We start from the raw sequence: 15,582 nt of genomic DNA on the forward strand, positions 1-15,582 counted from the left end.
TTTTTAGTGTGTATATTAATAACGTAAAATTTCTTTATCAACGATTTGTAGTATTCTTTCATTGTATTCTTTTTTACGTATGCAACATTATATATTCTTTTGAAAAATCTTGGCGTATTAAACTTTTAGACCTTTGATGAATTTTAAGACTTCAAAACAGTAGTTCTGTAATTGGCCCAGGACATTATTGAGAAAAAGCCATGATAGTAAATTTTCATTTGACTTCAAACTGATATCACCGATTATTGCATTTCTGAATCTTGTGCTACAATCGATTAGCTTTAAGCATGAGAATTTGCTTTGATCGGAGATGAAGAAACAAAAGTCTTTGATCATTTCATTTAATGATTTGCATTCGATGGATATCGAAGGGTCATTACTGATGCTCATAGAGGAATTCAAAAATTTCGTTACGAAAACTTGACAAAATCCTTGTAAACGTTGCATTATTGAGTTTGTTTCCGAATTTGTATCATCCTCATTAACCATCATGTCCAAGATATCATCCAAGTTTACAATATTTTTCCAGTCATTATTCATGCCATTTTTAAAAATAGGAAAACTTTTTAGAAAGTTCAAAATGAACTTTAATAGCTTGATTAGTTTTTTAACTAATTTGGTAAATCCATTAACGATGGATATTTTTTTTTGCATTAGTGGCCTAGGTAATTCTACAACAGCCTTATTGACTTGCTCAGGGAAAAGTTTGATCATTATTTCCAGTTTTTGAATTATGGAATCGCTTATTTCATTTGAATGAACTATGAATTGAGAGAAAAATTTAATTAACCCAGTATAGGTGATTAAGTCGCACCTAGTAACCCAATCAATCAACGTCTCAGAGGTGAACAGATTAAACATTGTGGGTGAAATAGAATTGGAGTTTGAGAAAAACAATGCATTTGATATTTTATCACTCTTCAAAAATTTGATACATTCATAAATAGAATTGCAATGGATATGATATAATGACTCTAAGGATGATATGACATCCAAATCAGTATCTGAAGGAAGTAAATTTCTGGGAATCTTTGGGAACTCTATCTTGTACAATGACGGCAATGGATGTTCTGTACTCGATGATATTTGGGTATTGTAGCTATCTGATAGTTTATCCTTACAAATGAAAACTTTACTGATTAAATCATCGTCAAAACTCAACTCTTCTGACGAGAGTGTTCCCGCTGTATTATTCGTCGTTGCTAATAAAGAATTTGATTTATTTGTTGTTTCGCTATGCTGTTGTGATTCGGGTTCGGGTTCGTTAGAGTTGTCATTACTGATTTGCTTAACTGGTGACGCGGTTCGAGATATAGATTTTCTTTCTAGGGGGAATGGTGATAAAACTATAGGCATCTGCGGCGAAGACGACGATGGTGATGGTGACGATAGGGGCGATATAGGGTCGTTGTTGTGTACTAAGGACAAAGAATTAGTATTGTTATTAAGGACCACAGACCCGCTGCTTTCATTGGCAGCTAGTTTTAACCCGCAGTAGTGATATTTAGATTGACCTCTCATGCCCAGTCTCCTAGTCGTCAAATCAGGAAAGACTGTTCTTATCAACTTTCCCAATGAAGCTTGAGATAAGGGCTTCAGATTGTTTTGAGAGCAGGAAGAAGCATATTGAGCGAATATTTTGCCTCTTGGCACATAACTATCATGCTGTGACTTACAATTTTTCATCAGCCAAAGTAACGCAAACACTTGTCTTTCTCTTTCTCTGTTTTGTTCCGCTAATTGCAAGGCTGCCTTTGACGTGTTTTGAGAGTCCATGCTCAAGACTTTGATTTCCGCATGTTTTACGATCTGTGCATACTCTCCGATCGTTTTCGATTTGTTATTTTCTGCAATTTGCTTAGCTATAATTTCTTGTGTGTTTCTCCTTGAAATGGAGGAAATGCGCTTCTCCTGATTTGTTTTCTGCTTTTTAGCATTACTTGGAATTGACGGGAAGGTATTCGTTCGCTTAGCAATGGTGGGAGGGTTGTTGTTCAAAATCTCCTCTGATTTGAATGAGAGTGGGTAAGCGGAGGAATTCGATCTATTCAGGCTAATAGACGATGGATACATCGAGTACGCAGCAGAGTGTCGTTGTGCTGCGGGCTGAGAAGGGGGATGTGCAGGTGCGGGAGAATTATTGTGAGTGTTGGAGCCGCCACCAATAAGAGGCGGTAATATTGGGTTTGGTATTTCCGAGCTAGAGGAACTTTGATGTAGAAGACTGTATATTGACGAAGATTTGGTGGCTATAGGCGGGATATTCACTGCCATTGGAGGCAGATACGTATGTGACGCTGAAGGTGGTTGTCTGCTGTACTTGGGAGCGCTTAAGCTATACCGGTTGCTGTTTGTTGAAGATCCGTTGCAAGGACCGTTGCTATTATCGTTCGAGCCTCGACGAGTAGGTTCAATCTTATTATTATCAGACATAGACAAACGAAACACAGAGCGTTGAACAGAACAATAATGGGGGAGAATATGCAGCGCCTGACAGGTATTCTGTTGCGGACCGTTTTTTGTTTGTTGCGTTTCCTTGGTGATTACACTTAATACTATTTTTTTTTTTCAACTTTTTCCCAAATCGCCATGACAACACGAAACGAGAAAAGCAAAAAGAGAAACCAAAAACAGGTTCAATTGTTGAAGCAGCAAAAGTCGCAAACATACACGAGAAACCTCTCAAGAGACGTGAGGCTAGTCTATTAAAAGTAAATTTTGTATCATAGGAAAGTAGCCAGGCGTTAGCAATCAACCTGTACTTTTGCCAACGGGAGTCGTATGGATTCACGTGGCGCTACCATCGGATCTTCACACCATGCCACAGAAGAAAAGCGCACCTTCATTTTTTCCATACATAGAAGGTCCTGTAACAAGAATAAAGCCAAAGACACAAGTATACTCTGACCACTGCTATGTCCGGTTGGTTTGGGTGCCCAACAGCCACTCAGTGTACAACAGAGCTTCTGTACAGTTGAAAATTACGTTACCTTGGTGCGCCATTGTTCCCGCATCGCTGGCGCTGGCTGCATTGTTAGGCGTATCGAAGGACAGCATCTGAAGAGATATAGGGCAAGTCACACTTATGTAGGAATGCGTACACACTTGATCATCCAGGTAGCAAGGGACTTAGACCAACAGGCGGGCAGGCTCGAGCCTGCCTGCCTGTTGGCCCTGGCCCCTTCCCCACGCCCAAGGGGGTCTTGCGCCGGCGTTTCAGGGGCAGGACACGCGGGGATCGCTGGCATAGTATATAAAGAATAAAAGAACAATGGCAGAGAAGGGAGCGTATTGAACAGTAAATCAGTAGAGTATATAGACACATAGACAAGGAAATAAAGATAGAAATAAGGCGCTACCATGGAGCTGCCTTCAATCAATAGCACCACAAGTATATCCGACAACCAGGAGTTGAGGAACTACTATGACAAGTTGCTATTTAAGAACAATAGTGGCAAGTCACTCGCAGACTTACCGGGAAAGTTGGCAGGCCTTAACGACAATAGCACCGCTGCACACCCGCGTTCTAGAGTTGATTTTATCAACGGCTACATCGGCTTCAGAGAGGATAAGCAATCTCTTCTGGGGCAGGAGAACACTAAAAGAGCCTCATTTAGCGCCTTCGCAGACGACGGTAGGAAACAGAACACGAAGGGTACGAGTAATAAGGGGCCCAATCTGTCTCTTTTCTCATTTGAGGTCAACGGCGTTCCGACTCAGGAGAGGGAAACATACAAACAAGACTACTTAAATGTGATGAACACTTCGCCTAACAATATTCTTTCTTCCCTAAACAACAGCTCTGAAAAATACTATACACAGCAGCAGCAGAAGAGCTTTTTTGATCCTGGGAGAAGATCTTCCTATATCTCCGATACGCTTATTCATGGCAACGCAGCCACTCAGCAGCCGCAGTATTTGCAACCTGTATATACCAACAACAACTCATCATTGCAAATGCCGTACACTGCCCCCTCCGAGTACACTCAACACCAACAGTATCCGTCACCCTTCAATGCGAGACGCAACACCCAGCCAGTGGTCAATTTGCATCCGCCACCTGCCGCCGCGAACGATACAGGATTGGTGGTAGTTGACGGCAAGAACTTGACGTCATCTAGGGAACTCCATGACTTGTATCTTAATTGCGGGTCCAATTATTTTGCTAGTGATAAAGTTTATAAGTTTATTGACAGTGTAAAGGAGACTTTGCGCGGTGACGGTTTCTCCGCCTCCAGTTCCAGGATCATAGAGTTCTTGAATTTTCTGAAGAATTGTAATCTGAATTATAACCCACAGTCAGACGCATTTATCTCCAACGATGCTTCCAATACTTCGGCCGGAGCGGCCAAGTCTAGCAACAGCACTTCAATGCATTTGCATTATAAACCTTTAGTGTTAGTATCACTGAAAAACGGTAAGCTCGAACTGTTATCTAAACCGCAAACAGCCACGCTTGTACTCAAAAGGGGAGATTTAGTAATTATTGATGGTGATCGTGGTAAGGATTTAGTGTTGGTGGTGGAACCAGTCGTAGATATAAATCTGGCATTATTCATTAATTTTTTGAAAAAGAAAATTCATTTCGATTCATTAATCACAAACAGTCAGCAACACTTCCCCAATAACCAGTTCATAAAGACCCTGATCGACACGACAAATGGTAAACCAATCCTTCGTGAATTGAATCCCAAATTATATGACATTATTGAGCTTACGCAATTAATTATCCCATCAAAGCAGGTCTTGAGATTCGCTACCCCGTGGGAATCTTCCACGAATTTACACAACAAGTTCCAAGATGAGCTGAAAGCTCTTCATATTGCGCAACTGAAACTAAGATCGCTGAATAACAACAATTCGGGTGGCGGGCTGAACATTAAAATATTGAACGCAGAGTTCCAATTCGATAGAAAGAAGCTAACTTTCTATTATATTTGCCAGGAGCGTAATGATTTTAGAGAATTAATCAAAGAACTGTTTAAATTCTACAAGACAAGAATCTGGCTTTGTGCTATACCGAACAATCTAGCGATCGATTCTAAATTTTACGACTCTAACAAGTTCGAGTGGGAAATGTATCAGGATATGATGTCTCACTATTCCATGGACAACACTGGGATTGTGGTCGCACCTGAACTGAATCGCTTGAAACTAGATGATTTCCAAATCGGCGTTTATATGGAATTGGTAAAGGCTCTGTTTGGTTAGGACAGAACTATATAATCACTATAAACATTTATAAACTTATACACCCTTTTAATAAACTTAAACTTCGATCCCACACACCAACTTCCCGTTGTTTTCACAGTCACGTTTTTCAGTAGGAAAAGGCATTTGCGTGCAGAAACATAAATAAAAGGAAAAAGAAAAAAGAGAGGAAGATTCACTTAAGAAGTATAGAACAAAACAAAAACAAAAAGGATATTTTTTCTTATATAATCTACTTTGTTTCTGCATAGAAAAAATTGGAGGCAACTAGCTGCAAATCGTTCTCTTTAGCCCATTTGTAGACACCAGTGGCAGGGGTGCCGTACCCCCAGTTCGGTCTATCCTTGATCTTCGTGAACTTGGATGATTCTACACCCTTGGGTTGCTTAAATAAGAGGAATACATATCTGTGTGGGCCCGAACCTCTAGGTGGTGCGGGTCCCATATATTCTATTAGTGTGTTCGAACCCTTGGTATTTAACTCAGATGCAAAAAAATCCGTCGTCCCAGAGGTCTCATGCATTGACTCGTTTGACAATTTTAAATCACATTCGACCAGATGACAGAATTCTGACCATTTGTGGTCTGTTTTAGACGGAGCGTCTGGATCAGTCATTACCAGTGTGAACAAATCGTCCTCCTGGGGGACGTAAGCGTTCGCCTGTGCTATGTTCGTTTGCATTTGCTTATTGAAAGTGAATTGGAATTGAGGCCTCGAATGCGTCTTGTCAGTGGGCAGCGTATTGCCCATGGCAACAGGCGCACTTGGTGAGTATTCTACGGCAAGTATCCCGGAGGGTTGGAAGCTTGTGTCATGGATGACGTCTCCAAGGATGCCGTGCTTTTTGTAGGAGTCAACGCTTGCCTGTGTAAAATCTATTGCTTGGTTCATATTTGCTGTTGTTGTTATTATTATCGTGGTGCGGGATACGCCTGCCAGGAACGAAGTGGTGCTATGCGTTTATTGTTGCCCCCTTTTATACAAGATTCAAGATGTTTTCCTTAAATAGCCCCTCTATCCCTTAAAAATAGAAGAAGTTCAAAGGGATAAAAAAATATCGAGCGGGAAAACGGCACCGTTTGGCATACATATAATATGTCTATACATGTGTCTATCTCTATATATGTATATCTATATTGTGATATTCATCCACTTATCCGTATACGCGCCCTTTTATACGAGTCGGAGCCAAACCCTCACATGTCATAGTTAAAGTCAACGGTCGTATTTTCAACCATGTAGTAATTAGCACCGATTAATTGCAGATTATTCTCCTTGATATAGTCATAGGCGCCTGCACCAGGGGTTCCGTACCCCCAAGAGATGATGTTCTCAACCTTGGTAAAGCTAGAGGAGTCCGCTTCCTTGGGTTGCTTGCACAAGAAGAACACGTACCTATGGTAACCGGAATTCTTGGGTGGGCCGGGTCCAATATAGTTATTTCTCACGGTACCCTTCCCAGAAATAGCAATGTCTCCTCCAGGTCCGTACTCGACAGGAATATCCGTCACAATGTAGTGGCAAACCTCTGACCACTTGTGGTCAGTTCTTGAAGGCGCGTCCGGGTCGGTCATCAACAAAGCCAGTTTATCGTCAACTGACAATTGGCTTTTGTCGAAGGGTGTGAACTTGATTGTGGGAGCGCTCTGCGTAGCTTCCATCGCCATGGCGTTACCCAATTTGACGTCGTCAGCAGCACCGTATGAAACGGACAGTTCACCAAGAACGTCGAATACTAAGTCCTTGACGCTGTCTTCAATGATGTCCTCTTTATTTAGTTGGGAAATAATGGAACTAGACATATGTACTTGTATTACTGTGCTTTATTCAAGCAATTCCTTTCACACTCAATTCTGTGCTGGGATATGTCTACTTTAAATACTAACTACGCTTGGCATTTTCTCTATTGTTTCAAATAATGTCAAGTAAGAAGACGTTAAAACGGATATAAGACGGAGATGAGATAGATATAATCATTTTACACGTTGAATTTTTTTTTTTTTTAGAAAAACTGTGGTGGCGTCCTTGCCTATTCGGGCATTTCTTTTTTCGGTTCTTGTCTCGAGGAAATTTTAACCTCATCGTAGTTTTTCACTCTGGTATTGATGAAAGAGGGAAGAGTAAAAAGTTCTCCATTTAGTACTTAATGGCATTGGTTCAGACTGTGTACTGTTAATCTTGTCCATTATTTGTTAAGTTGTTTTTTTGTTTCGAAAGAAGGGAGAAAAAACCAAAGTACTACTTTGAAAGAAAAAAAAGACAATATGGCCGGTACATTTTTATTTACTTCTGAATCTGTTGGTGAAGGTCACCCAGATAAGATATGTGATCAAGTCTCTGACGCCATTTTAGACGCTTGTTTGGCTGAGGACCCTCACTCTAAGGTTGCTTGTGAGACCGCGGCAAAGACCGGTATGATTATGGTCTTTGGTGAAATTACCACCAAGGCACAATTAGATTACCAAAAAATTGTCAGGGACACGATTCAAAAAATCGGTTACGACGATTCTGCCAAAGGGTTCGACTACAAGACCTGTAATGTTCTTGTTGCCATTGAACAGCAATCTCCAGACATTGCTCAAGGTGTGCACGAAGAAAAGAACTTGGAAGATATTGGTGCCGGTGATCAAGGTATCATGTTTGGTTATGCTACCGATGAAACTCCAGAAGGTTTACCATTGACTATTCTTTTGGCCCACAAATTGAACATGGCTATGGCCGACGCCAGAAGAGATGGTTCTTTGGCATGGTTGAGACCAGACACCAAGACTCAAGTCACTGTCGAATACAAGGACGACCACGGTAGATGGGTTCCACAAAGAATCGACACTATCGTCGTTTCTGCCCAACATGCTGACGAGATTACTACCGAGGACTTGAGAGCCCAACTAAAATCCGAGATCATCGAGAAGGTCATCCCAAGAGACATGTTGGACGAAAACACCAAATACTTCATCCAACCTTCCGGTAGATTCGTCATCGGTGGTCCTCAAGGTGACGCTGGTTTGACTGGTAGAAAGATCATTGTTGACGCTTACGGTGGTGCCTCATCTGTTGGTGGTGGTGCCTTCTCTGGTAAGGACTACTCCAAGGTTGATCGTTCTGCCGCTTATGCCGCCAGATGGGTGGCCAAGTCTCTTGTCGCTGCTGGCCTATGTAAGAGAGTTCAAGTTCAATTTTCTTATGCCATTGGTATTGCTGAACCACTATCTTTGCACGTCGACACTTATGGTACCGCAACCAAGTCCGATGAAGAAATTATCGACATCATTAGCAAGAACTTTGACTTGAGACCTGGTGTATTGGTCAAGGAATTGGACTTGGCTAGACCAATCTACTTACCAACTGCTTCTTATGGTCACTTCACCAATCAAGAATACCCATGGGAAAAGCCAAAGACTTTGAAGTTTTAAGTTCCCTCTTTGAAACTTTTATGCCTTCAATATCCCATGCTTTCATTTGCTCAACACAAATCAACATGTACATTATATCGTATTTGGTGCGGGAACGCAATTACCCCATGTTCATGATATAGACTCTTTTTCTCGACTCATTTGTATCAATTTTATTTTGCATTATACAGGATTATTTTTCCATTCCAACGTTTGAAAATACGTAACTGTTAATATTAATATATACCTCCTTCAACGGATCAACAACCTAGACTTTTCTTACTTTAAATCGAATTCAGTAGATCCAATGCCCTTGTCAGCTCATCCCTAGCCGTGGGAAGGTCTTCGTAGTTTAATGCGCTTATGGCATATTTGGCAAATTTTTGGATTTGCTCTATTTTACTGGATTTGTCCATAATTTGGGCCAACTCATCTTTTGAATATGATTTGTGTTCTGGCACTGCAGACACCACAGGTGCAGATGACACAGAAGAATGGGCGGGTACCACTTCTTTCTTCGTATGTGGTTGCTTTTCTTGTCTTATTTCATCTCCGATCTTGTCGGGGGTCTGTTCTTCATCATTTATATTATCGGAATCATCGATAAACTTAGGTACCTCACCTAAATGTTCATTTGGTTTCACTTGATCTCTGGAGGTCAAATCGTCCTCTTCAACATCACTATTGCTTTTCAAATCCTTCATCAGGTCATCGGCTCCCTCAACCTTAATCTCGTCGCTGTCATCTACGAAATCAGTATAATCTAACTTCGTCTCATCTCCAGGACCAAACTCTCCCTTAGCTAATTTACTCAAAAAAACTTTGCAGTACTTCATTCGTTTTTCCAATGAACTTACACTGGTTTCACTTATATTTTCCTTCCAGAGATGTAGAACACACGAAAACAAGTCAATGCAACACCAAAGCGATCTTCTTAAGGTTACATCCCAGGGCCCGTCTTTCACTTGTCTTAGCTTTTCGTTATACAACGACATCGTAAAATTAAGCATGTAAATTTTGGCTTTTTCTTGGTCATGTATTAGCGTGTTCATGACCTGTACGCTTTTGTCACTGTTTTCTGCTTCACTTTCGCCGCCAACTTCCTCTTTAAAAGTTTCAATAGTGTCAAGAAGCCCTGCAGCTAGCATGTTCATCTCTTGCGATCGATCTACTTCACTCAGTATCAATTCCACTGCATATAACTGAAGGTAGTATCCAATGATCCCTAATCCAACTTTGTCAAAATCTTTCGCAGTAGCGATAACCCTAGTAGCGCTATTAGCCATCAAATATACTTATAATTCAGATCCTAGTACTTGAATATCGAACAAAGCAAAAGAGGAAAGTTAGATATATCTCTTTTCTATTCTCTCACTTAAACCACGTTTTTAAAACATCATTCGCCTAATCTCACTTTTTTAGTTTCATCCTCCAACGATTTCATAACAACAGAAAAAAAGAAAAACCACGATTAAGAAACACCAAAAATGGACTAGCAAAAGGCAAAAAAATTACTATTAAAGGGGAACACGGTACACTTCTCGAGAAGATGGCATTAGAAGAAGTGGTACGATACTTAGGACCTCATAACGAGATTCCCTTGACACTAACTAGGGACTCTGAGACTGGCCGTTTCCTCCTGAAGCATTTTCTACCCATTTTGCAACAATACCATGACACGGGGAACATTAACGTGACTAACCCTGATAATTTCCCAACTGATGAGGACAGGAATAAATTGCTGGCACATTATGGGATTGATGTGACTACCGACAGTCAAGGTGAGCTATGGATAGAATTGGAAAAATGCTTACAATTATTAAACATGTTGAATTTATTTGGTCTGTTTCAGGACGCATTTGAGTTTGAGGAGCCTGAAACAGATCAAGATGAAGAGGACGATCCTGGCCATTCAAAAGAAAGAGAAAACAACATCAAAAGTGAAAACTCTACCAACAGTATCAACTCTAAGAGGGTTAACGATTTACAAAATGTTGATGCAGATTCAGATACTCATAGAGAACTAGGCTCTCCCTTGAAGAAGTTGAAAATTGACACCTCTGCGATAGATCCGGAAAATGATTCAACTCCGAATACTGCCAGAGCCAAGACCAACAATAAAAATAAAGGCTCCGCCAATGTTAGCGAGAGTAGCGACAACACTGATAAAAACGGAAGCACGGCCAAGCCAATAATTACGTTCACTCATGACCTTACTTCTGAATTTTTGAACACTCCATTGAAAATTATGAAAACATTGCCTTCTCCGATTGTAAACGATAATGAACAGAAGATGAAACTGGAGGCATTTTTGCAACGTTTGTTATTCCCGGAAATTCAAGAAGTGCGCACATCCCTGAATAATGACAATAATACCAGAAATTTGGAGGAGGAGAACTCGAACCAAAAACAACAGCACGTGTCGTTTGATACTGTTTTTCAAGAGGTTAACAACGCCTTTCCTAACACTCAATTAAATCTTAATATTCCCGTCGATGAACATGGAAACACACCCTTGCATTGGCTGACTTCAATAGCTAATCTCGAATTAGTGAAAAACCTGGTTAAGCATGGTTCAAACAGATTATATGGGGATAATACTGGAGAGTCGTGTCTAGTGAAAGCTGTCAAATCAGTTAACAACTACGATTCAGGAACTTTTGAGGCACTCCTAGATTATCTATATCCATGCTTAATCTTGGAGGATTCAATGAATAGAACAATTCTGCATCATATCATTATTACGTCTGGTATGACTGGTTGTTCCTCTGCTGCCAAGTACTATTTAGATATTTTGATGGGATGGATTGTTAAAAAACAAAATAGGCCCATTCAAATTGGTAGTAGTGGTAGAGGAGGTAAAGTAGATGATGAAAACGATGAGAAACGGGATTCAATACTAGAAAATCTAGACCTGAAATGGATAATAACAAATATGCTCAATGCACAGGACTCTAATGGCGATACTTGCTTGAACATTGCAGCAAGATTGGGAAACATTTCAATAGTAGACGCCCTATTAGATTACGGTGCAGACCCATTTATTGCTAATAAGTCAGGTTTAAGACCCGTAGATTTTGGGGCTGGTACTTCAAAATTACAAAATAGTAACGACGGTGACGAAAACTCGAAGTTGACCACTAAGGGAGATTCTGAAGATCAACTTAACGGAAACCCCCCAAAAATAAGGCCTCAAATATTGAAAAATCCCCCTGAGACGACTTCCCTAATTAATGATGTTCAAAGTTTACTGAACTCCATTTCGAAAGATTACGAAAGCGAGACAATGCAATACGATGAGAAGCTAAAAATTCTTCATAAGGAACTAAACAAACAGCGAGAAGAGTTAGCTAATTCAAGAGACCAGTTAGCAAATGTCAAACAGTTGAAGGACGAATATTCATTAATGCAAGAACAATTGACCAATCTGAAAGCAGGCATAGAAGAAGAAGAGGCAAGTTTTAGAGAAGAGAGCAAAAAGTTGGGAATTGTAGCGGATGAAAGTTCAGCTATTGACTGGGACTCCAGTGAATATGATGCAGATGAGCCATTTAAAGTCGAGTTCATTTCAGATTTTTTGGAGGATAAGTTGCAAAGGGATTATGAAGGTGATATTTCCAAACTACTAGAATCGGAGCCAAAAGACCAAATAATTGAACAAATACGAAATCAAATGCCAGTAGAAAAAATCAATTCGATGCTTCCACCAACTGTTCTACTAAAAGCAAGAATAAATGCATACAAAAGGAACGATAAACACCTAAATAATGTTTTACACACAATCAGTACCAAACAATCGGAATTGGAAAATAAGTTCAGGAGAGTGTTGTCTTTATGTTTGAAGATTGACGAAAACAAGGTCGACGATATGCTTGATGGATTGTTACAGGCCATATCTTCCGAAGACCCGCAGGATATCGACACCGACGAAATGCAGGATTTTCTTAGAAAGCATGCTTCGTGAGACCTGAGATATCATTATCTAAGGTCTTTTTTGATTTGTTGCTTTATTTTTACTACATAACCGTATTCTTACAAAATTTACGTACTCAGGCAAAATTGCCTTAATTTTTTCCTTGAGATGGACTTCAATAGAACGGATTGTTTTATTTCGTTGGCTTCTTCCAAAAGTACTGCTTATGTGTTCTTCTGCAAGACCTTAACCCGGTTCTACCACCTTTCAAGGAACTTACCAAGTTTCTTCTTTCGTAATCATCATCGTTTTCTAAGTCATAAAAATACTCTTCGTCTAATGGTTTACCAGCGGCGTCCTTACCGTGACGATAAATGACTCCGACACATTTCGCGTCGCTCAAAATCGAACGTAATTCATCTCTTGATAATCCCGATATTTGTGAATTCACCTGTTGTAACTGAAATAATGGCGTCTGTTGAACGTTTGCAAAAGCTAAGTGGTTAGTCAAAATATGTTGTAAATGTTCGACATCAACATTTCTTCGGGATAATTCTTCCAAATTCTCTTTCACTGATTTTTTTGGCCTTGAGGGTAAAACCCTCTTGTTCACCTTTGGTTTTTTCATGATCATGGGGACTCTGTCGTATGGTAATAAATTCTGTGCTATGTTCTGTTCACCTTGATCAGCAGAAGACACTGACGAAAGTGGAGACGATTTAGAGTGTAAGAAATGGTTCAGCATCCTTTCTGCAACACAAGAATCATTATCATTCGAGAATTTGTTAGTATCCTTTAGCACTTTCTTGGGTCTGTCGAACGAACTTTCAGTGAATATCAATGGATGCTTCCTTATACCTCCCATATGTTTCGTCTCACAATTACCCTCAACTGTTTTTTCTGGTCTTGTAAACTCTGACGAAGGTTTTTCCTCTTTCAACGATATGCGAAGTAAAACTTGCCTAAAATCTAACATGATGCCCTTACAATATGGCATATAAACTGTATCACCTTCTTCCAAAGTAAAATTAATAGATTCTCTCTCTTCTTGAATCTCCTTAACACAAATTTGGCGAGAAAACCTGGGAGCAAGCCTATAGGCTTTATTGTTATTGTCCATTGCATCTCTCAATAGATAGCAATCAAACTTCTTAGGGCAAATAACAATCAATCCGTTCATACTGAAGCAGTGGATCTTCACTTCATCAGATTGTGGTAGATAAGATATACTAGCATGTAGTCTGGATATAAATTTATTCTTAGAGAGCGTAACATCACACTGTGAACTATTGCGCCCAACAGTAATGCTGCTAATTTTGCTGGGATCTAATTCAGTGTTGATGACTTTAATGTGCTTTGAAGGAGAAGAGAGCTTAGAAGACAGCCTGGGTGACGTTTCTGCCCACTCATTAGGGAAGGCTGGGGATGAGGGAATGGCGTTAACCTTACTTGACCTGACTGGAGATGAAACCCTTCCTATACTAGAAGAAGGAAAAGGAGTTGGATAGCTAACTTTTCCGACATTTCCAAAAGGTTCTAGTGCAGCTTTACCAGCTTTTTCAAGATTAGAAGGGGAGCAATTGGGTTGCTGGTTGAAAGTAGGTGAAGAAAAGGAATTCTTTACGTGTAACTCCACTGTCCTATATGGGGACGAAGGGAACTGCGAGCTCATAACCTCTTGTGATTGTTATTCTTTGATGTGTCTTGAGAGGTGTTTAGGGACCTTGTGTTCAGAGGATCCTTACACTTCAATTTAAAAATAAATAAAAGCAGAAAAGAGTTAACGTTCATGAATTCTAACTTATTTCTAACTGCCGCTGTTTATTCTCATCGAAACACGAAACCAAATTAAATGAAGATGAAAGGACTACCGCGTATTTTTTCGCGTTTTGGCGTTTGATATAACGAAAGATTTCCGACTTAACATCAGTACATTATTTCAGATCGAATAGCATCCGTACATCATTGAGAAAAGCAGTACTAGATCAATTCTTTCTCGACTAAAATGAAAGAACGAAGGCTGACCGGCTCGGCAGACAAGCAAGTTCCTCCTAGGATGAAAGATTTTACTTCGCTTTGTGTTTCTCTGGGCTGATGGTGGGCAAAACGATGCAACGCTGGGAAGGCGCAGCCCGCTTCCTCTTGTAGCTGATATCCTTTTGGTAGCTTCGTAATCTTTAGTGTTGCAACTGTAAGAATGGGAAATGTTCTATATGAGGGTATTATTAAATTGCAATGATATTAACTTTTATAGGAGATATTTGCAAAAGCACCATACAAATAATATAGACAAAAATGGGTAGTATGTAGTAAGGCACTGAAAACCAAACTGTGAGCCTGTTTATGACGATCATGATAAAACAACAAGAAAGCAACCTAACTGTTGAATAGGAGAAATAGGAGGACCTGTACGCTGAATTTATATCATCACAAATGAATGAAGCCAGTATAATTATATGAAGACAGAACAGTAAACAAAGATCTTATGGCACATTAGAACAAACTCGCCACCATGAGTGCAAAAAAAGAGGTTGCGTTTATACTTAAAGGAGTCAAAAAGATCACTTCCAAGGGCGTTATAACAGTCACAAAATATGCAACGGTGAGATGAAATAAAATATACTAACAAGTCTGATCAAATTGTCGAGCGACAATTTGGTTTTCTTCTAAATAGAGGGTACTCCTTCATTCGGTAAGCGTCACAATAAGTCTCACACTTTGTGTAACAGATGTGGTCGTCGTTCTTTCCATGTTCAAAAGAAGACCTGTTCCTCCTGTGGTTATCCAGCTGCTAAAACCAGATCTTACAACTGGGGCGCTAAGGCTAAGAGAAGACACACTACTGGTACTGGTAGAATGAGATACTTGAAACACATTTCAAGAAGATTCAAGAACGGCTTCCAAACCGGCTCTGCTTCTAAGGCTTCTGCTTAATTTCTATACTAAGATTTATTTCTTTAAATGAAAACTCAATAATTAGAGACCTTATATAATAACCAACCCCAAAAAAACTTTTAAACAATTAGTTAACAAAGTTCTCGTCTTTTTTTTCATAGTAAATCTTC

General features: G+C 39.9%; 9 protein-coding genes across 9 annotated transcripts; 4 read left to right on the forward strand and 5 right to left on the reverse strand.

The window, feature by feature from the left end:
- Window positions 1–117: 117 nt before the first annotated feature.
- Window positions 118–2,433, reverse strand: RFX1 (Rfx1p; the record flags this gene model as incomplete). Its single annotated transcript, XM_056224280.1, has 1 exon — window positions 118–2,433. The coding sequence occupies one exon, from the start codon at window positions 2,431–2,433 to the stop codon at window positions 118–120; it is 2,316 nt and encodes a 771-aa protein (XP_056078214.1).
- Window positions 2,434–3,360: 927 nt separating this feature from the next.
- SMKI12G2350 (uncharacterized protein) lies at window positions 3,361–5,211 on the forward strand (the record flags this gene model as incomplete). The annotated part of the gene is made up of 1 exon (XM_056224281.1): window positions 3,361–5,211. One exon carries the CDS (start codon window positions 3,361–3,363, stop codon window positions 5,209–5,211), a length of 1,851 nt encoding a protein of 616 aa, XP_056078215.1.
- Window positions 5,212–5,443: 232 nt separating this feature from the next.
- TFS1 (Tfs1p) lies at window positions 5,444–6,103 on the reverse strand (the record flags this gene model as incomplete). The annotated part of the gene is made up of 1 exon (XM_056224282.1): window positions 5,444–6,103. One exon carries the CDS (start codon window positions 6,101–6,103, stop codon window positions 5,444–5,446), a length of 660 nt encoding a protein of 219 aa, XP_056078216.1.
- Window positions 6,104–6,408: 305 nt separating this feature from the next.
- Window positions 6,409–7,014, reverse strand: SMKI12G2370 (uncharacterized protein; the record flags this gene model as incomplete). The annotated part of the gene is made up of 1 exon (XM_056224283.1): window positions 6,409–7,014. The coding sequence occupies one exon, from the start codon at window positions 7,012–7,014 to the stop codon at window positions 6,409–6,411; it is 606 nt and encodes a 201-aa protein (XP_056078217.1).
- Window positions 7,015–7,476: 462 nt separating this feature from the next.
- On the forward strand, window positions 7,477–8,625 carry SAM1 (methionine adenosyltransferase SAM1; the record flags this gene model as incomplete). Its single annotated transcript, XM_056224284.1, has 1 exon — window positions 7,477–8,625. One exon carries the CDS (start codon window positions 7,477–7,479, stop codon window positions 8,623–8,625), a length of 1,149 nt encoding a protein of 382 aa, XP_056078218.1.
- A 263-nt stretch (window positions 8,626–8,888) lies between these two features.
- Window positions 8,889–9,890, reverse strand: VTA1 (Vta1p; the record flags this gene model as incomplete). Its single annotated transcript, XM_056224285.1, has 1 exon — window positions 8,889–9,890. One exon carries the CDS (start codon window positions 9,888–9,890, stop codon window positions 8,889–8,891), a length of 1,002 nt encoding a protein of 333 aa, XP_056078219.1.
- A 263-nt stretch (window positions 9,891–10,153) lies between these two features.
- SWI6 (transcriptional regulator SWI6) lies at window positions 10,154–12,568 on the forward strand (the record flags this gene model as incomplete). Its single annotated transcript, XM_056224287.1, has 1 exon — window positions 10,154–12,568. One exon carries the CDS (start codon window positions 10,154–10,156, stop codon window positions 12,566–12,568), a length of 2,415 nt encoding a protein of 804 aa, XP_056078220.1.
- Window positions 12,569–12,710: 142 nt separating this feature from the next.
- Window positions 12,711–14,189, reverse strand: TOS4 (Tos4p; the record flags this gene model as incomplete). Its single annotated transcript, XM_056224288.1, has 1 exon — window positions 12,711–14,189. One exon carries the CDS (start codon window positions 14,187–14,189, stop codon window positions 12,711–12,713), a length of 1,479 nt encoding a protein of 492 aa, XP_056078221.1.
- A 623-nt stretch (window positions 14,190–14,812) lies between these two features.
- On the forward strand, window positions 14,813–15,451 carry RPL37A (60S ribosomal protein eL37; the record flags this gene model as incomplete). Its single annotated transcript, XM_056224289.1, has 2 exons — window positions 14,813–14,819; window positions 15,192–15,451. 2 exons carry the CDS (start codon window positions 14,813–14,815, stop codon window positions 15,449–15,451), a joined length of 267 nt encoding a protein of 88 aa, XP_056078222.1.
- Window positions 15,452–15,582: the final 131 nt, after the last annotated feature.

Source organism: Saccharomyces mikatae (genome assembly GCF_947241705.1).
Source record: "Saccharomyces mikatae IFO 1815 strain IFO1815 genome assembly, chromosome: 12".
NCBI lineage: Eukaryota > Fungi > Ascomycota > Saccharomycetes > Saccharomycetales > Saccharomycetaceae > Saccharomyces > Saccharomyces mikatae.